This window comes from Knufia obscura, assembly GCF_036327395.1.
Source record: "Knufia obscura strain CCFEE 5817 isolate CBS 148926 chromosome Unknown scaffold_7, whole genome shotgun sequence".
NCBI lineage: Eukaryota > Fungi > Ascomycota > Eurotiomycetes > Chaetothyriales > Trichomeriaceae > Knufia > Knufia obscura.
The window spans coordinates 353860-369055 of NW_027042693.1; the positions used below are offsets into that span (position 1 = coordinate 353860).

Genomic DNA, 15196 nt, shown 5'->3' on the forward strand with positions numbered 1-15196 from the left:
TCGTTAACCCACGCAAACCAAGCAAACATGGTCCTCCGGCTGCCATCAGAGATGCCAAAGGAGAAAGGCTGACGTTTACCATTCTATGACCATGCTACACACAGGTTGGAACGGAGATCCCCACAACTGCAAAAAGGAAGCAAGGCACTGTATAAGGAAGCAGCACACGAGCCGATGCGATCAGATATCATGCCGTATAGACCATCTTGGCCTTGCAGTTCATTGATTGACCCCAGACAACCGGCTGCTAACTATCTTGTAACGTGTCTACCACATCTCCTTCATATTAAAGGTTGCTAACAGTGCAAGAACGCTCAATTAATGCTATGCTTGAAGGACAAAGTTCGTAAGCTCGTAAGTTAGGTTAGATGTAGCAACTGTCCTGTGCTCCATTGTACATATCCCTAAATCCTCAACCCAAGTCCGACAGGCTCACCCTTCTGGCTCGCGGACGGAAAAGGTGAGTACATCATCCCACTCTTTCTGACACTCCGGGGCGTCTTCGGCGTTGGCGTTGAAAAGCTCATGGGCTGGATTGAGTCTCTGTTGGGCACTCTGATCGTGGGAACTGGCGGGAGTGGTGCTTCTGGTGCTACTGGTTTGTTCTTGCTGGTTGCGAATTTTAGAGCTTGACCCAGACTTCCACTCCTCCGGCGTAGATTTGGGAATGACTTCTTCTTTTCTAGTGTCGGTTCATCGGGTTGCTCGATGGGTGTTTGTGGCTTCGGTGCGGGGGGTATGGCCTTTGATGAGTAAGGGAGTGTTGCGATGCTGCTTTGGCTGGACATGCGTGCGGTTTGTGGTCTTTGCTCTTGTGGCGCGACTCTTAGCAGATTCGGTTCTGTCAAGGACCTTCGCGGTGAGGGAGGCAGATACTTGTCTGGATTGGAAAGCTTGGAGCCTCTGCGGTTGTGAGTGGACGCTAATGATAAGATTGTGTCTGCGCCTTCTGAAGATCGACTTTGATGAGCGGCAGGGATCTGGGGCATGGCTGGAGGAGGACCCGAGATGGATTGTGTTTTGATGAAGTTCTTAATGCTGTGCATACGCGAATGTGTGAGCTTTCCCAGCATAGGCGTACTCGATTTCTTCTTCAGGGTGGTGTCGGTGATTTCCTGCCTCTCAGGTGACAAGCTTCGTGTAGAAGACGGTTCGAGACTCAATACACTTTCTGAAGAAGGCGTGACTACATCGAGCGGCTTTGCCTCAGACGCTGGAAAGCCGCTGGCCTTATGTGTCAAAGGCGGTCTGGTTTCTGAGATGGATTCAGCTTGTCGTAACCTCGATACCGCTGGTTTCGGAGGATTGACCATGATCGTGCTGATGTTCCTGACAGAGAATCTCTGGACAGCACCTGGTAATGTGTTTGCACCTGCGACAGATATTACTGACGGCCTGCTTGTTGGCATACGTAGCGCTACAGGAGTAGCCACCTCAATTGGTGAGTAGTCGTCCTCGTCATCTGCAGACGACAAAGATGATTCATCTTCGGTGTCGTGCTCTGTCTCTGCAGGTTCAATGATGGTAGAGAAACGATCATATCGAAAGTCGCAGGGCCGGTTCAGGGAAGCACCCACCACTGCAGGCTTCGACGTGTTCATCCTTGACCTTCGCCTCTCGAGCAGGGTGGGCTTTGGCACAATGTCCTGTTCCTCCTCTTTTCTGGAGAAGCGACTGTTGCCTATCTTATGTGTCTGCAGTTTGATTTCGAAATCTGATGAGAAGGAGTCGTTTGGCGTCTGTACACTGGACTCTGAAGGTGTGTCCGCTGCTGAATCGTTCTCTGGAGTATTCGATCGCGATGTGTTTGAACTAGAATCCGTGTTGTATATCTCGCTGTATCGTATCTGTCGCCTTCTCCGCTCTTCTCTTTGCTCATACATGAGGTCTTTCTGTTTCTGTCTTTCCTGCATACGTTGTCTTCTCGCCGAGGCAGAACCCAGCTTTCGTTCTTTGAGCGCTTCCTCCATGTCTGCCGGTTCGATCGATGTGACGTCTAACGACAGTGCTGTAATGGCTAGGCTTTGGTGTAGAACTAAACGATAGTGAAGGGATGTTGAACCAAAGTAGCAAATCGTGAAAGCAGCAGATGCCAGGGACCAAGAGGGTGGAGAAGTGGTCGGTTAGAGTAGAGTAGGTAGCTGCCTTCACCAGCACTGCGCAAGCTTAACGGTTTCCTGCACACATGGTTCTGCAGCTCTGCGCCGCCAGCCCGTAAACTGCTCGTGGTCCGGAGTCAGTGGTCAGTGGAGTCTCGTACATGCAGAGTGGACAAAGACACCAGGTCTCAGAGTGCTTAGATCAGTAGCTGAATGACGGTTCGCGCCAGTGAGTGAAACACAAGTCTCAATCGAGCACAAGCGTGAGGTCTATCTGGCATACAGGTGGAGGTGATCTGACAAGACTATGGTAAGTTCGGAGAATATCCCGACAGGGGCCAGGGCGGGATGGATTGGTGTAAATTAGATTGCAGGCGCTGAGAAGGAGGGAAGAGAGCGATCTATCTGGCCTTGAGCCTGGTTAAAGCACTGGACGTGGAGGAAAGCTAGGCTTGAATGGACAGTGGGTTTCAGGTTTGTGATAGCCAGCCTTTCATCACATCGTGAAAGTCTAGCGGAAGCTAGACTGAGTCTGTGGTCGCGAAGGGACTTTCAGGAAAGCACGCTCGGCACTACGGGCAGCGTACCGCTCGAGCAAGCAGTACAGCAAGCGTGTTCGTGAAATAAAAATTTCGTGAGCTCCATCATGCAGTTGAAAGTCGTGCGATGGCCCGCGATAGATGCAACCCTGGTGTTGATGCGGTCAGTTGAGGTGAAAACATTTCGGATGAGGTTGGTTTGGATTTCAGGGGGTGGAGCTATGGTGGACTCCATCGGCAAGGATTCTGCAGTGATGGCGTGTTTGAGTTCGTAGCTTTCCATTTTGGGCTGACTTGGCGCACCGGCCAGGTCGCTTCAGACGTTGGCTCGGCACGTGCAGTCAAGAGATGACAGGGGTGGCAGGACGGCTCTTCAGTCCATGGAGCGCAAGGTCTTTTGTGGATGCAAGACCCTTATCAAGCTCCACTTGACTGAGGAGAAAAATAATGTTATCGTTCACGACGTCGACGTTGCTTCGTCTTCATTGCCGATCTACAAAGTTGATCTCTGATGTTGGCGAGATTGACAGACAAACCTCTGCGTTGTCGCCCTTGATTCATCATTTGCGGCACAACTGAGCTGCGGAGAAATATTGCCAGCTCAATCTTAGCAACCATCCCTCACCTGGTGATCATCATTAGCAATTTTGACATAAGCGCGATGCCTGCTGTCTTGCCAGCTTCGTCCCGAAGGATCAAATATATCGTCAACACAACCGGTGCATTTAATACACTTCTTCCCCATGCGTTCAACGCAATCAGTGCGAATGTGTCATCCCAGTCCGCTATAGGGTAGGGGATTATCGTCTACCAGATACTGTCGAAGCACTCGCCAGAACCGACGAACTAGGTTATTCCGCCTGGCGTAGCTTGCGAACACGACGGCACGGTATACCGATGCAACATTGTTCCGACGAGCCACTGATAGACCTAGAATGATCAAGAGGGTACCTTGCTCTGCGTAAATGGTACGAAATCCGAACATGATGTGGCGGCATTCTCTCGTAGCATGCTACCCTCAGTCTTCCACAGAAAACTGGTGCTTGTTGTACGAGGAGGGCATCCAGCAGCGTGGGATCCGTAGAAGTTCCTCAACAGAGTCTTGGAGCCTGTACTGGGCAGAATGCATTGCAAACAGTTGTGGTAAAGCTCTTGAACAGTAATCACCTCAGCGTACACCGAAATAAGATATGCATTGATGACTGCTCCCTCCTTCACGTAGCACTCAACCCATATTGAAAGATTCTGCATACGCATCGTGAGAGAGCACGTTTTGACTTTCATAGCGGTCCTTCAGCCGGAAGGTCATTCTTCGTGGCCTCGGTTCGCTCTTGCCGCTCGGGCGGACAAACGCGTGCTTGCTTGGCGCTTCTACTCTCGAAGACAATTCATGTTCACCTCTTATTGCTTCGAACATCACAATCGTCTTCAATGGCGATCTTGTAGGACCATGCTCACTGACGCCTGTAAGAAGCTTGGGTGAGCTCTGAGCGGAGTGAGATCCGATGTGCTGGTATTACATCCCAAGCTTGCGCCCAATTCTTGTCGTCACACAACGTGTCTACGCACATGTTTGGTTCAGAAGTATGGTATCCTCGTCGCTCTCAATAGACTGAGCAGAAATGAGCAGCGATGACAACACGACAACGATGTGGGGCAAAGATCAAGCTGTATCGCTAGATACGTGGGAGGGACAGTTGGCAAAGTGGACGACACCTTCACTCTCGAAGAAGTGGACCCTCCACCCGATGTGTATAGTACCATATGGCAATCCAGCCGCCACAATGTCTTGGCAGCTGCTCACGCTGCCCCACAGCATAATCAACAACAAAAATCTACCACGACAGATTTAGAAGAGGTAGCTTTCATCAGACCGATAACCTCGAACCTTCGTCCCGATTCCAGTATTGGCGTGCGCAGCATGCTGATGACCAGCGGTTCGCTATCAGAATCATGGCATTGTCGTTCGCAGAGGCAAGGTTCCTCATCCACCATTGCTTTCTACCGCCAAAGTTACCTGGGAAAGCGGACCATGAAAGTGAGGCCATCCTCATACTCAAGCACTTTCAAGACGCTGCAAAGAAGTATGGCAATCATTTGACGCCCGAAGAGAAGTCACATTGGGAACGCCTCTTGGGCAGCCTGCCTTTTTGGTCGTGTGCATTCAATGGTGGCAAACCGTGTCATGGTTCTATTGAGCAGGCTATCAAACAAATGAAACCACACTGTACGTGCAATGCACTACTTACCCAACGTCCACTAATCAGAATATAGCCGTCCTTCTTATCTTTGTCGAAGCGCAGAATGCAGCCATCCTGATGACTCGATCCGACAAGTTCGTCAGATTTGAAGCTTGGGAAGCCTCCGCAAGACAAGAAAATGTCATTCGAGCTAAGGACGCCCTTGTCCGTGACTTTCCAGCACGAGCCGTTGAGATCCCCGTCGCGATCATCGACGACAGTAATTTTCTGCGAGAGCTGGCTGCAAACTTACACAAGCTCTGTACGGAAGTCTACGTACCGGAGTCAATGGAGAAAGTAAGAAAGGCCGGCCAGGAAATCGAAGAGTCCAGGCAGAAGAATCATCCAAGACTGGTGACAGAGTGGCTCTTCACCGTGCTTGCAACTCAAGGAAGCCCCTTCAAGAGCAAAACGATAAGGAAGAGAACCCATGATGAAGTCATCTTCGAGAACGCGGAATACCCTTGGAGACGCTCTTCGATGTGGGCTGCTATGAAGGTTGCTATGCAGCTATCAATCCTCAATTCACCACTCGGAGAAACCACGCACAAACATTACAAGCACTTCATGTTGGAGTTCTTTGCCCACCTATCTATACCGTTACTGAAAGCAGAGCGAGGCCCGGATTATCGGCGCATAATGGGAGCGAAGCTTGCCAGGCGTGCTGCCAAATTGGGCGATAGTGTGCCAGCGTCTCTAATCAGATCCGTTGAGTCATGTTTGAAGCTGATCGATAAGCAGATGCTCGGTCAATGGGACTGCGCTCAGGATCGTCATGATGTGCCACGAGGCGCTCTGCCATCCATGAATACTGATGTTAATATTCAATTGACGAAAAGCAACACTATTCTCGACATGAAAATGGAGGAAGCTGAGGACGAATCTCAACAAGACGCGAGCAGCTACGAGCTGGAATTGTCAAATGCACTGGTACTGCCCGACTCCGACTTGCCCGACCCAACCACCTTTGAGCTGGGGCCCGACAGACAGCTTGAAGCACTGGTGATATTACAAGACTGGGTGGCCACGAACATGCAGCACTGGACAGAGACGACCGCACCTAATTCTACTTCCTGCATGCAGCTGAAGTCACTGATCGAAGGGTTCTGGAATGCCGCACGAGGGTGCATCTCACCGTATGCCGAGTTGATGTCGGGGGCTCTCCTCGTACTCTTTGAGCTTTGGGTGGCTCTGGACGAGATGACCATAAGACTTTGTCCTTTGTTGGCAGAGTACTCTCCTGAGATACCCCAAGGTATCTTCGCACCTTTGCTGTTGCCCAAAGGATCAGATCTGAAACGTCTACGCATGTTGGAAACGTACCTTAAACAGCGTCACGAGGACGTCGTTGCCTCGCTGCCTTCGGTATTTGGACCGATCACTCTTGACAGTTTCTCGGTGCGTATGCACGATGCATCTGATGTTTCACAACACCTCATGATGGCCATCGAAGAGTGGACAGCTCGCGCGAAAGTGAAGGCTGAAAAGAAATTCGATGACCTCAAGAGGAAGTTCGACAGAGATATTGAGAGATGGAATGATATGAAATGCGACGAAGAACTTATCTTGGAGGGTGAGAACGTTGGGGACAGTGTTCACCCTGAAGAATGCAGAAAATGCGAGCTTCATCGTCGAGCGAACGGACTCAAGGTCTGGAAGTTCGAAGAGCCTTTGCCGAACTATGGCCCTGCACGCAAAGCACTTGTGTTCGAATTGCGACCTGACGCAGAGATCCTGGCATGGAGAGACGCAACATGGATGCTGATATACGACGTGTTGGCGACATCAAAAAGAAGTGGTGAATGCGTCCAGCACTATCTGAAAGACTATGACGCCCTCAAACGTTATTACCGCACGTCTCGCAGAGTGACCCTAGCATCGACCAAGAAGGCTCACTCAGTCACCCATCGATTCAGATCCCGCATAACTACTGCCGCTGACGCCATCTTCCTCAATCATGCTCTCGTCTGCAAAATGTGCGACACCTCCGGAGTCGACGTTTGGACAAGTGAACAAGACTCGAAGCTGTCTCTAGCACAATATTGTCGAGCTCAAATTGGGAAGAGTCCTTACAGTGGACTGATTGAGACAGTTCACGCAACGACTACGTCTCAGAACAATATACTCGCTCGACAGTCATCACGTCCTCCGATCGAACTCAGTGTACACGACTGGATTGTCTATGGCTCATTGAGGTCGGGCGCCCGCCTCCAACCCATTAACTTGCTTCGGAGCTTGCTGTCACGAGACCTCGACACGCGCGCCCCAGCAACACTCGTGATGGTCGAGCAAATGCTGTTTGAAGCAGGTGAGCCACTAGCTTATGAACGAGGTGCCGTGCGCACCGCTCACGTTGACTTCCTTCATGCATCATATGTGGATGCTCTCCTGCGCGCAGCCTCCGATGTGCTGAAAGGCATTGCGACAAATTGGAAGGAGACTACCACTGCCTGGCTCCTGAAGACAATAGTGCAGCGGGTAATGTCAGTGGCACAAGACTCGCAGATTCAGTCAAGGTGTATAGACATGACTCGAGAACTTCGACGAATCAGTATGCGCTGGATGGGAGAATTAACACAAATGCATACCCGGCAACGTAGTGTTGGTATGTCATCAGCAACCGCAAACGAGACCCGAAGACGGATCCTTGAAGCAGCCTTGCTTGCTCGTGCCACATAGGATGTGGATCATCAGCATGTCAATGAGCTCTTGAGATACACGACCGATTATGCTGAATTCATTGCGGCATCTACCTACGTGCACGACTACAGCAAGCACTTTGAGAGATCCAACGACAAGTGGCTGAAGCTTTGCATAGTTCGAGACAGGGTACTTGCGATCAAGCTCGAACCCATCATCTCGTTCACTATGCAGAGTCATCCGCAGATTCTGACGTCTGCCGTAAAACTAGTCTGGCCAGATGCAGACACAAAAGACGAATTCTTCCCTAGAGGAGACTCGAGTGATCGATGGTGGAGCGCGAACAGAATGGGATGCTCAAGCCTCGTCCACTACAACATTTTCACTGGAGACCTGCTTGTGGGCGGCCTCCCTCTTTCAGTTTTGCCTGAGGAGTACATGGCAGACACGCTGTATCGCCAAGTCTTTGGGGACAGATTGCTAGATGTGGTAGCGTCTAACGACAGAAGAATGACCTTCATGAGTTCCACACTACTTGAAGGTCATCGTGTCTATTTTAGCTACCAAGACAGACGTCTACAAATCCAATCCAAGAAAGAAGGTCAACGCTACACGGCCTTGTCCAAGGACGCCTTCGGAGAAGATCTACCAAGTCGTTTGTTGCAGAACAGCAATCCTTGGTTATGCACATCAAGCTGTACCGTCGAGTTTCGTAACGCTATGGCACCATGGGCTTCAGAAAAGTCTGATTGGCAGCTTGTGAAGGTTGATGGCAGCAAAAGCTTATACCTCATGCATTCTGAGAAGCACTTTCTTCTTGACAACAAGCGTGGCCTTGCACGTTCTATCTGCTCTGTCCTGGAAAACTTCGAGCTGCGAGAATATATCCATGTGCTCCAGAGCAGACACAACGGTAGCGTGAATGTGGAATTGCCACGATATCGACTCAACTTCAAAGTGAACGCGGAAGGACAGCTAGAATGCAACGAACTGGCTGCCATCATTTCTCCTGATGCCGACATTGGCACACTGCACGGTCTTCAGAGTCGACTTATACTACAGGAGAAGGGAACAGGTACGATTGCCACGAAGAAGTGGCTGCTGGTACCTTTCGGAGAGACCATCATTACACCTTCTGAGCCTCATGTCAATGTTAAGGTGGACATCACGGAATTTGATTACGTGACATGCTTCCAATATCTTGTCAACGAGACGCTAGGCAATTTGTCCTCTGAGCAGGTTGAAGCGCTTTTTATGGAAAGCCTACCTTCATGCGCTAACTAGCTTCTGCTTACCTGATCGTCTGACTGGGCGTACGGGGACGGAAGAAAGCTTAGCAGTCCTCAAAGACAGCTTGATAAGAACTCTTGAGCCTTTCTCTGTTATCTCGCAGCAGATACTCGAGCGCATTGCGCATATCTCACCAGCACGATCGTTCTACCCTGCGCCAAAAGCCAAACACATGCAGATCGTGAAGTGGAACGACAATCTGTCATTTCTCAGTCAGCATGATGTCTTCCATGAGCTTGTCTTAGACATTACGAGCCACAACTTCAAGGCGCAGTTTCTACACGAGGAGGTTGAGTTCGTCATCCCGGCATATCGCGGCGAAGATGCTGACCTGGAACTGGCGGCGAGAGCTAAATTCATGTGACAGAAGTACTGGCCAGCAGGTACGTTACTGCATGACACCCTCTATAATGGCGACGAAGAGTATATTGCGCGCGACAAGAGCATTTCCCGAGACTGCAGCACCATCTTCCGAATCGCGAATATGCTTCGTTCTGGCGAACCCGAGGAGCGGAAGGACGTGTGCATATACACGATGCTTGCGCAAGTGGGTAATGTGCAAGGTTTCGATGCTCCTTGTGCGTTGCCCAGCTTATCAAAGGCCTTGACTTTGGACATCCGAGCTGAATGGCCGTCTCTGCTGAGATTGTGCTACGAAGCTAAGGGCAGTGATCATCCCAAACTGCTTTTTACCATCTCGCTCGTCGTTTTCGGCCACCCCGACTTGTTGTCAACGCTTACGATACTATTATCGTTTGCCTTGTTACCTGAAATGAAAGAGCTTCCATTCCCCGCTGAGGCAAAATATAATCTTGCATTCGGACACCGGCTGGATTGGTCGATTATTCAGCCCATTATTGATGCATGTCGATTGGAGGATGTCAATCTTGGCCAATATATGGTAAGTCAGTACGATGGGGTCATAGAGCTTGAAGATCTCACAGATTCTGAATGTGTCCGGCAGGAAGCCCTTATCAAGAACTCTGTTCGGAAAGCATGGCCGCATGGGGAGGTCAAACTCCCTTCGGATGAGAACCTCAGCCGCTTCGATGCCAAGAAGCTTCGGTCGGCTCTCAATGGACGTGTTGGTGCCTGGTCAAAGAACAATGCTCTGCGTCAGATTTGCGATGCATGGGAAATGAAGCTCCGAGGATTTCGCAGAATGGTTGATGATGAGGGATGTGACTACTCAACAACTGCAGTATCTTGGTCAACCACTCAATCGTCCCCTCGCGTGGCATTCCCGCCTTTGCTGCAGATATTGGAGAATGCCGACGTTCCAGAGCCTCTGCAGGCAGTTGCTACCAACTTCGACATGTCTATACAATCAACATTCCAAATGGACGTGGTTGATGGTACCGTCGACAGTGACGAAGCCACGAGTCTGATGGTGGAGCTGAGAGGCATTCTCAAAGACCCTGTCGGTACGCAGGACCAGATCACGCAGAGATATCGAAAGGGTTTGTTGGACAGTACAACAGCTCTGGAGAAGCAGGACATGCGAAACGAGGTCAACATCAAGTTGCCTGACCTAGATCTGTTGGGGGAGAAGCTTTCATACTGTACGAGCCGGATCAATGCGCTCGTTGTCTCATTCAACCAAGCATGCACTCCCAAGAGACCGTCGGAGCAAGCACTCCACTTGGCACGGCTATGGCCGGAAGCTACGAGATCGGAAATCCTGCTGCTGTTGTCCAGAAAGTTTCGGGATGAGATACCAAAGGGATGGAAAATCTGGCTTGTTGATTTCGCTCGAGAGATCGCAGCCCACCAGCGCATCGAGCGGCTGATCCGGTTTCTAGAACACGACGACAAGTTCGCTCTGGAAAATGAGCTCACAAATACAGCACATGAGTCATGGGACCCGCAGAAGCACTTGGACTGGCTGCTGCTCGAGATACAGAACGATTTCCTGATCAGGCCAACACAGGTCACAGTTACTCGAGCCATGCTGGAGCCGCAGTCCCAGTTTCTCCAGATGCAGCTAGGAGCCGGAAAGAGCTCTGTTATCATGCCGATGTTCTGTGCTTCTGCTCCGACTGGTAGCAACCTTGTCCGCGTCGTCGTGCTCAAGTCGCTGGAAAAGGAAGCTCTACGGTCCTTATCCAAAGCGATCTCTGGCTTGGTACAGATTCCGTTGTACTGGCTACCGTTCTCGAGATCCACTACGCTTACATCCTCGACGACCCAAGAGTTCCGCAGCATATGGAAAGAATGCATGAATGCTCGAGGTGTGATTCTCGCCTTGCCAGAGCATATCAATAGCTTTCGGTTAATTGGCAATGACCAAGCGACGACAGATCGCTGCCGCATTGCGAGTTCGCTACATGCCGCTCAAAAATGGCTCGACCTCAACACACGAGATATCATCGATGAGAGTGATCATGCTCTAAGACCCCAGTGGGAGCTTGTTTACACGAATGGCGAGGACAGCCTCTCAGCGGCACACCTTACAGGTGGACAACGTTGCTTTCTATCTTTGACATCGTCCACTCGTGTGCGAGACAGGTGCACGAATGCCTTCCACATGGCCTAAGTTACAAATACAGGGGCCCAGGTCAATTCGCCACGGTTCGCATCATTGACGACCAGGCGAGAGACGCCTTGCTACATGGGGTCCTTGACCGCGTTGTCGCAGGCGATATTCCTGGGTTGCCATTCGATCAACACGATGCGAGTACCGTACAGTCGGTTATTTCCTTCATACAGCAAATTCGTATAGATGGTGGCATACATCAGCTCGTGAAGAAGTCCTTTAGCAGCCCTGGAGAGATGGCTATGCTTCATCTTCTTCGCGGTCTCTTCGCATGGGGCTACCTGGCCGCGGCCTTGAGAAAGCGCTTCAATATCGACTACGGTCTGGACCGCGAAAGATGCCTTTGCGCCGTGCCCTACCGAGCTAAAGGCGTACCAGCTACTGCAGCTGAATTCGCTCAACCAGACATGATGATTCTGCTGACAGCTCTCTCATACTACTACGCTGGGCTCGAACTCGACGACACGAGGCGAGCACTTGCCGTGCTGACGCGAATGTCAGATCCGCACGAAGAATGGCGACAATGGGTATCTAATTCCGCAATCGCCAAGACCTATGTCAACATATCCGGAATCAACGTGCAAGACGAGACTTGTGTACAAGAGATCCATCACGCCCTCCACAGACGCAAAGCGGTCATCGACTTCTTCCTCAAGTCCGTTGTCCTTGTAAAGGAAAGTAAGGAGTACCCTTTTAAGCTCTCTTCTAGCGCTTGGGATCTATGCGCAGGCGCCGACAACAAAATCACCTGCGGCTTCAGTGGCACAACAGACTCATTGATGCCAACAAGTATGCCGCAGAAACATCTAGCCGACCTCATGCACTTCGATGCCGAAGTTCTCCGAAATCTTCTTAGCCTGCGCAACCGCCAGTATCTGTGTGGCAAGTCCGTGGCCGGAATGGCTCTGGAATCCAAGGCATTGTTGCAGTTCATTTGCAGTAATGTTGCAGACGTGTCTGTCATTATTGACGTCGGTGCCCAGTTACTGGACAAGAACGAGCATGTTGCTCGCATGTGGCTGGATGTTCGTCCCGACAAGCTAGCAGTGATCTTTTTTGACGAGCAGGACAACAAGCAAGTCGTAACAGCTGAGGGTGACGTTGTGTCGTTGGTCTCGTCGCCGTTCAAAGACCAAATCAACCGATGTTTGATTTACCTCGACCAATACCACACACGCGGTACGGATTTTTCGCTCCCGGATGACTTCAAGGCTGCAGTATTGCTCGGTCCGGGGCTGCAAAAAGATGCTTGGGTTCAAGCGTGCATGAGAATGAGGAAGCTTTCTCGGTCTCAGAGCTGCGTCACTATTGCCCCTCCAGAGGTCGACCATGACATACGAAAATTGCTTGCTAAGGGTCCAGATGAAGAGCTCGACATAGCAGACGTGATCAAGTGGACCATCCGGCAATCGTGCGATTCGCTGCAAGGCCAGCTGTCGCTACATACCATGCGTGGTCTTGAGTTTCTGAAGCGCAGCAAAGCCTTCGAGCGCCAGGTCAGCAACCAGGGGTTCATCCACAATCGAACTCTTTACCTGCAGAATGTTCGTACCAAGGAAGAGAACAGCGTCGAAAGTTTGTATCCAGTGGGTGTCAACTCCCTAGTCAAGCCGCCAACCTTCTCCAAGCACGAGAGGAATGACAAGGAGGTGATTCGAATGTTGAAGGAAGCTGAACAGATCGATAAGATTGCTCATGTGGAGAACTCAAAGCATGAGGAGCAAGAGCGCGAGCTGCTCCATGAGGTCGAAGAAGAGAAGGAACTTCAGCTTCCCAAGTCCATGAACCCCAAGTACCCAGCCATCAACAAGCACCTCTACGACGTTCTCCTGCATGATCGAGATGTGCAGACTCTACCACAGGAGATTGTGCCAGCTTTCGAGCTCATGGGCGCCACCAGCCTCTTCCGCGAGAACCTCCGCCTTAAATGGCCCAAGGACCTCGTTGCGACCCGGGACTTTCTCGACACCGTCAAGTCGGCAACTAGCGTTGACCTCGACGACTTCCTTCGACCGGTGCACTGGCTGCTCAAGCTCAAGCGTGTCCACCAGCTGATCCTACTTTGTCCGCACGAGGTACATGCATACATGCCGTTTTTGCGTCGATCAGCCAACGCAACTTTAATCACGTACTCGGCCAGAATAACCAGAGAAACGGCATCATTCGACAATCTTGATGTCTACACGGTACCAACACGAAAGGATCCAGTGAACGTCGACCCGAACATTCTCACCTGTCTTCGAGTCTTCGCCGGACAACTGTACTTCAACAACTTTGACGAGTACAAGCGCTTCTGCGTGATGCTCGGGCTAAAGTACAACGGCAACGTATGTCCCAGAGACGAAGAGGGCACGCCCCAGGAAGATATGCTACGTCTCTCATACAAGACTGCCAACAAGCCAAACTTTGTGCCAATGCTGAAGAAGTGGATTGATATGCGGAGGAAGGGGGTTGAATGGGGCCACACACATGTTGGACGTGTGTTGAATGGGGAGAAGCTGTATGCTAGAGACTTTGTGTGAGATGTGGAGGGTTGTGGATAGAGGTGAGATTGGATGTTGAAAAGGCGACGTTGTACTTGGAGAGGACAAGATTGGCATACAAAGGGAAAATGAGAAAAGACAAAACAACGAGCTCTGCCGGGATAACGAAAGAAGACGGCAACGACTAAGCACATGAAATACAGATTGCCAAAAAGGTTCCATGTCGAGCGTTCGGAGCTGAAGATGTAGAAGAAAAGTGTTACTCGCGATGATATGTCAAGTACCCTCCCCATGGCTTGAACTGGCTAACGATAAGAATGATATGCCTTGATCAAATCCTGTTTCACTGTTCATCGTTCGTACCTCTCTTGTCGTAAATGCAGGTTCTCGACTTCGATGCATGCCGCCTTCAGCAGTCCCCCCGAAGCACTTTAACGGTCTTACCTCTCCATGGTATATACCAGTCATGCGTTCTCACAATCACCTCCACCGGTCACACCTTCCTTGACAGTGATCGTGCCTTCCCTCGCTGCCGGTCGCAGCTCCCTCCATGGGCAATAACCGTTCCTCCCTCCTCCCTTGACCAGTCCCCTGGGTCACACCTGCTCTCAACTTCATCATCCACCTCTCGCTGCTGGTCGTGCCTTCTTGACCAGTCCATCATCGTGCTCGTCCTGCCTCTCCTACTAGTCTCTGATGCGCACCCTCTCTGGTGCCAGTCGAACCCGTCTCGTCCATCGCACTTGTCCGTCGCTTATTCATTCAATCACCCCTTACCTGCTTACTACTCAGACGAGCATTCCACCTAAGCGTCGCCTCTGCATGAGTATCGCTCGCTATCGATTGTGCATAGTTGGACGATGTCCAGCGAAAAAGTCCTCTCCCATGCAAAGAATCTGCGGTCAGAAGCTGCATGGAGCTCCATTAGAAACTTAGGCATGGTAGCCCCACGAGCGGACATCTGCGGGGACTAGTCTAGGTGTGAGAGGCTTGATCGGTGCCTAGAGCTGCCCTATAAATCGGTCAAACCGTCGCCGGGAGCCGGGGATGCCCGCTCCGCAAAATGGCATGATGCGAAGAATAAATTTATCACTTTTGTGGCTGCTGTTTTGTATTCCACTGACAATCGCATTCATCACCAATAGCCCGCTGCAAGAAACCACAATGAGAAAGGCATTACGGTTCACCGGCGAGAGACCCATGGCACAAACCAATATGAAGAGCACATGTCAATATTCGTACATAGCTAAGTACATCCGTCAATTCATACACGAGTAGAGCTGAGCCATGACCTTCGATTCCATGCGGAGCACCACCCACAGCAACCCGAAAGCATTTGACGGCTTCTCAACACTCGCCGCTATCTTTT

General features: G+C 50.9%; 2 protein-coding genes across 2 annotated transcripts; one reads left to right on the forward strand and one right to left on the reverse strand.

Moving 5' to 3' along the window:
• Positions 1–404: 404 nt before the first annotated feature.
• On the reverse strand, positions 405–1970 carry PMZ80_006325 (uncharacterized protein; the record flags this gene model as incomplete). The annotated part of the gene is made up of 1 exon (XM_064874738.1): positions 405–1970. The coding sequence occupies one exon, from the start codon at positions 1968–1970 to the stop codon at positions 405–407; it is 1566 nt and encodes a 521-aa protein (XP_064729138.1).
• A 2621-nt stretch (positions 1971–4591) lies between these two features.
• Positions 4592–13866, forward strand: PMZ80_006326 (uncharacterized protein; the record flags this gene model as incomplete). Its single annotated transcript, XM_064874739.1, has 6 exons — positions 4592–4865; positions 4913–7356; positions 7558–8744; positions 8803–9097; positions 9176–11264; positions 11366–13866. 6 exons carry the CDS (start codon positions 4592–4594, stop codon positions 13864–13866), a joined length of 8790 nt encoding a protein of 2929 aa, XP_064729139.1.
• Positions 13867–15196: the final 1330 nt, after the last annotated feature.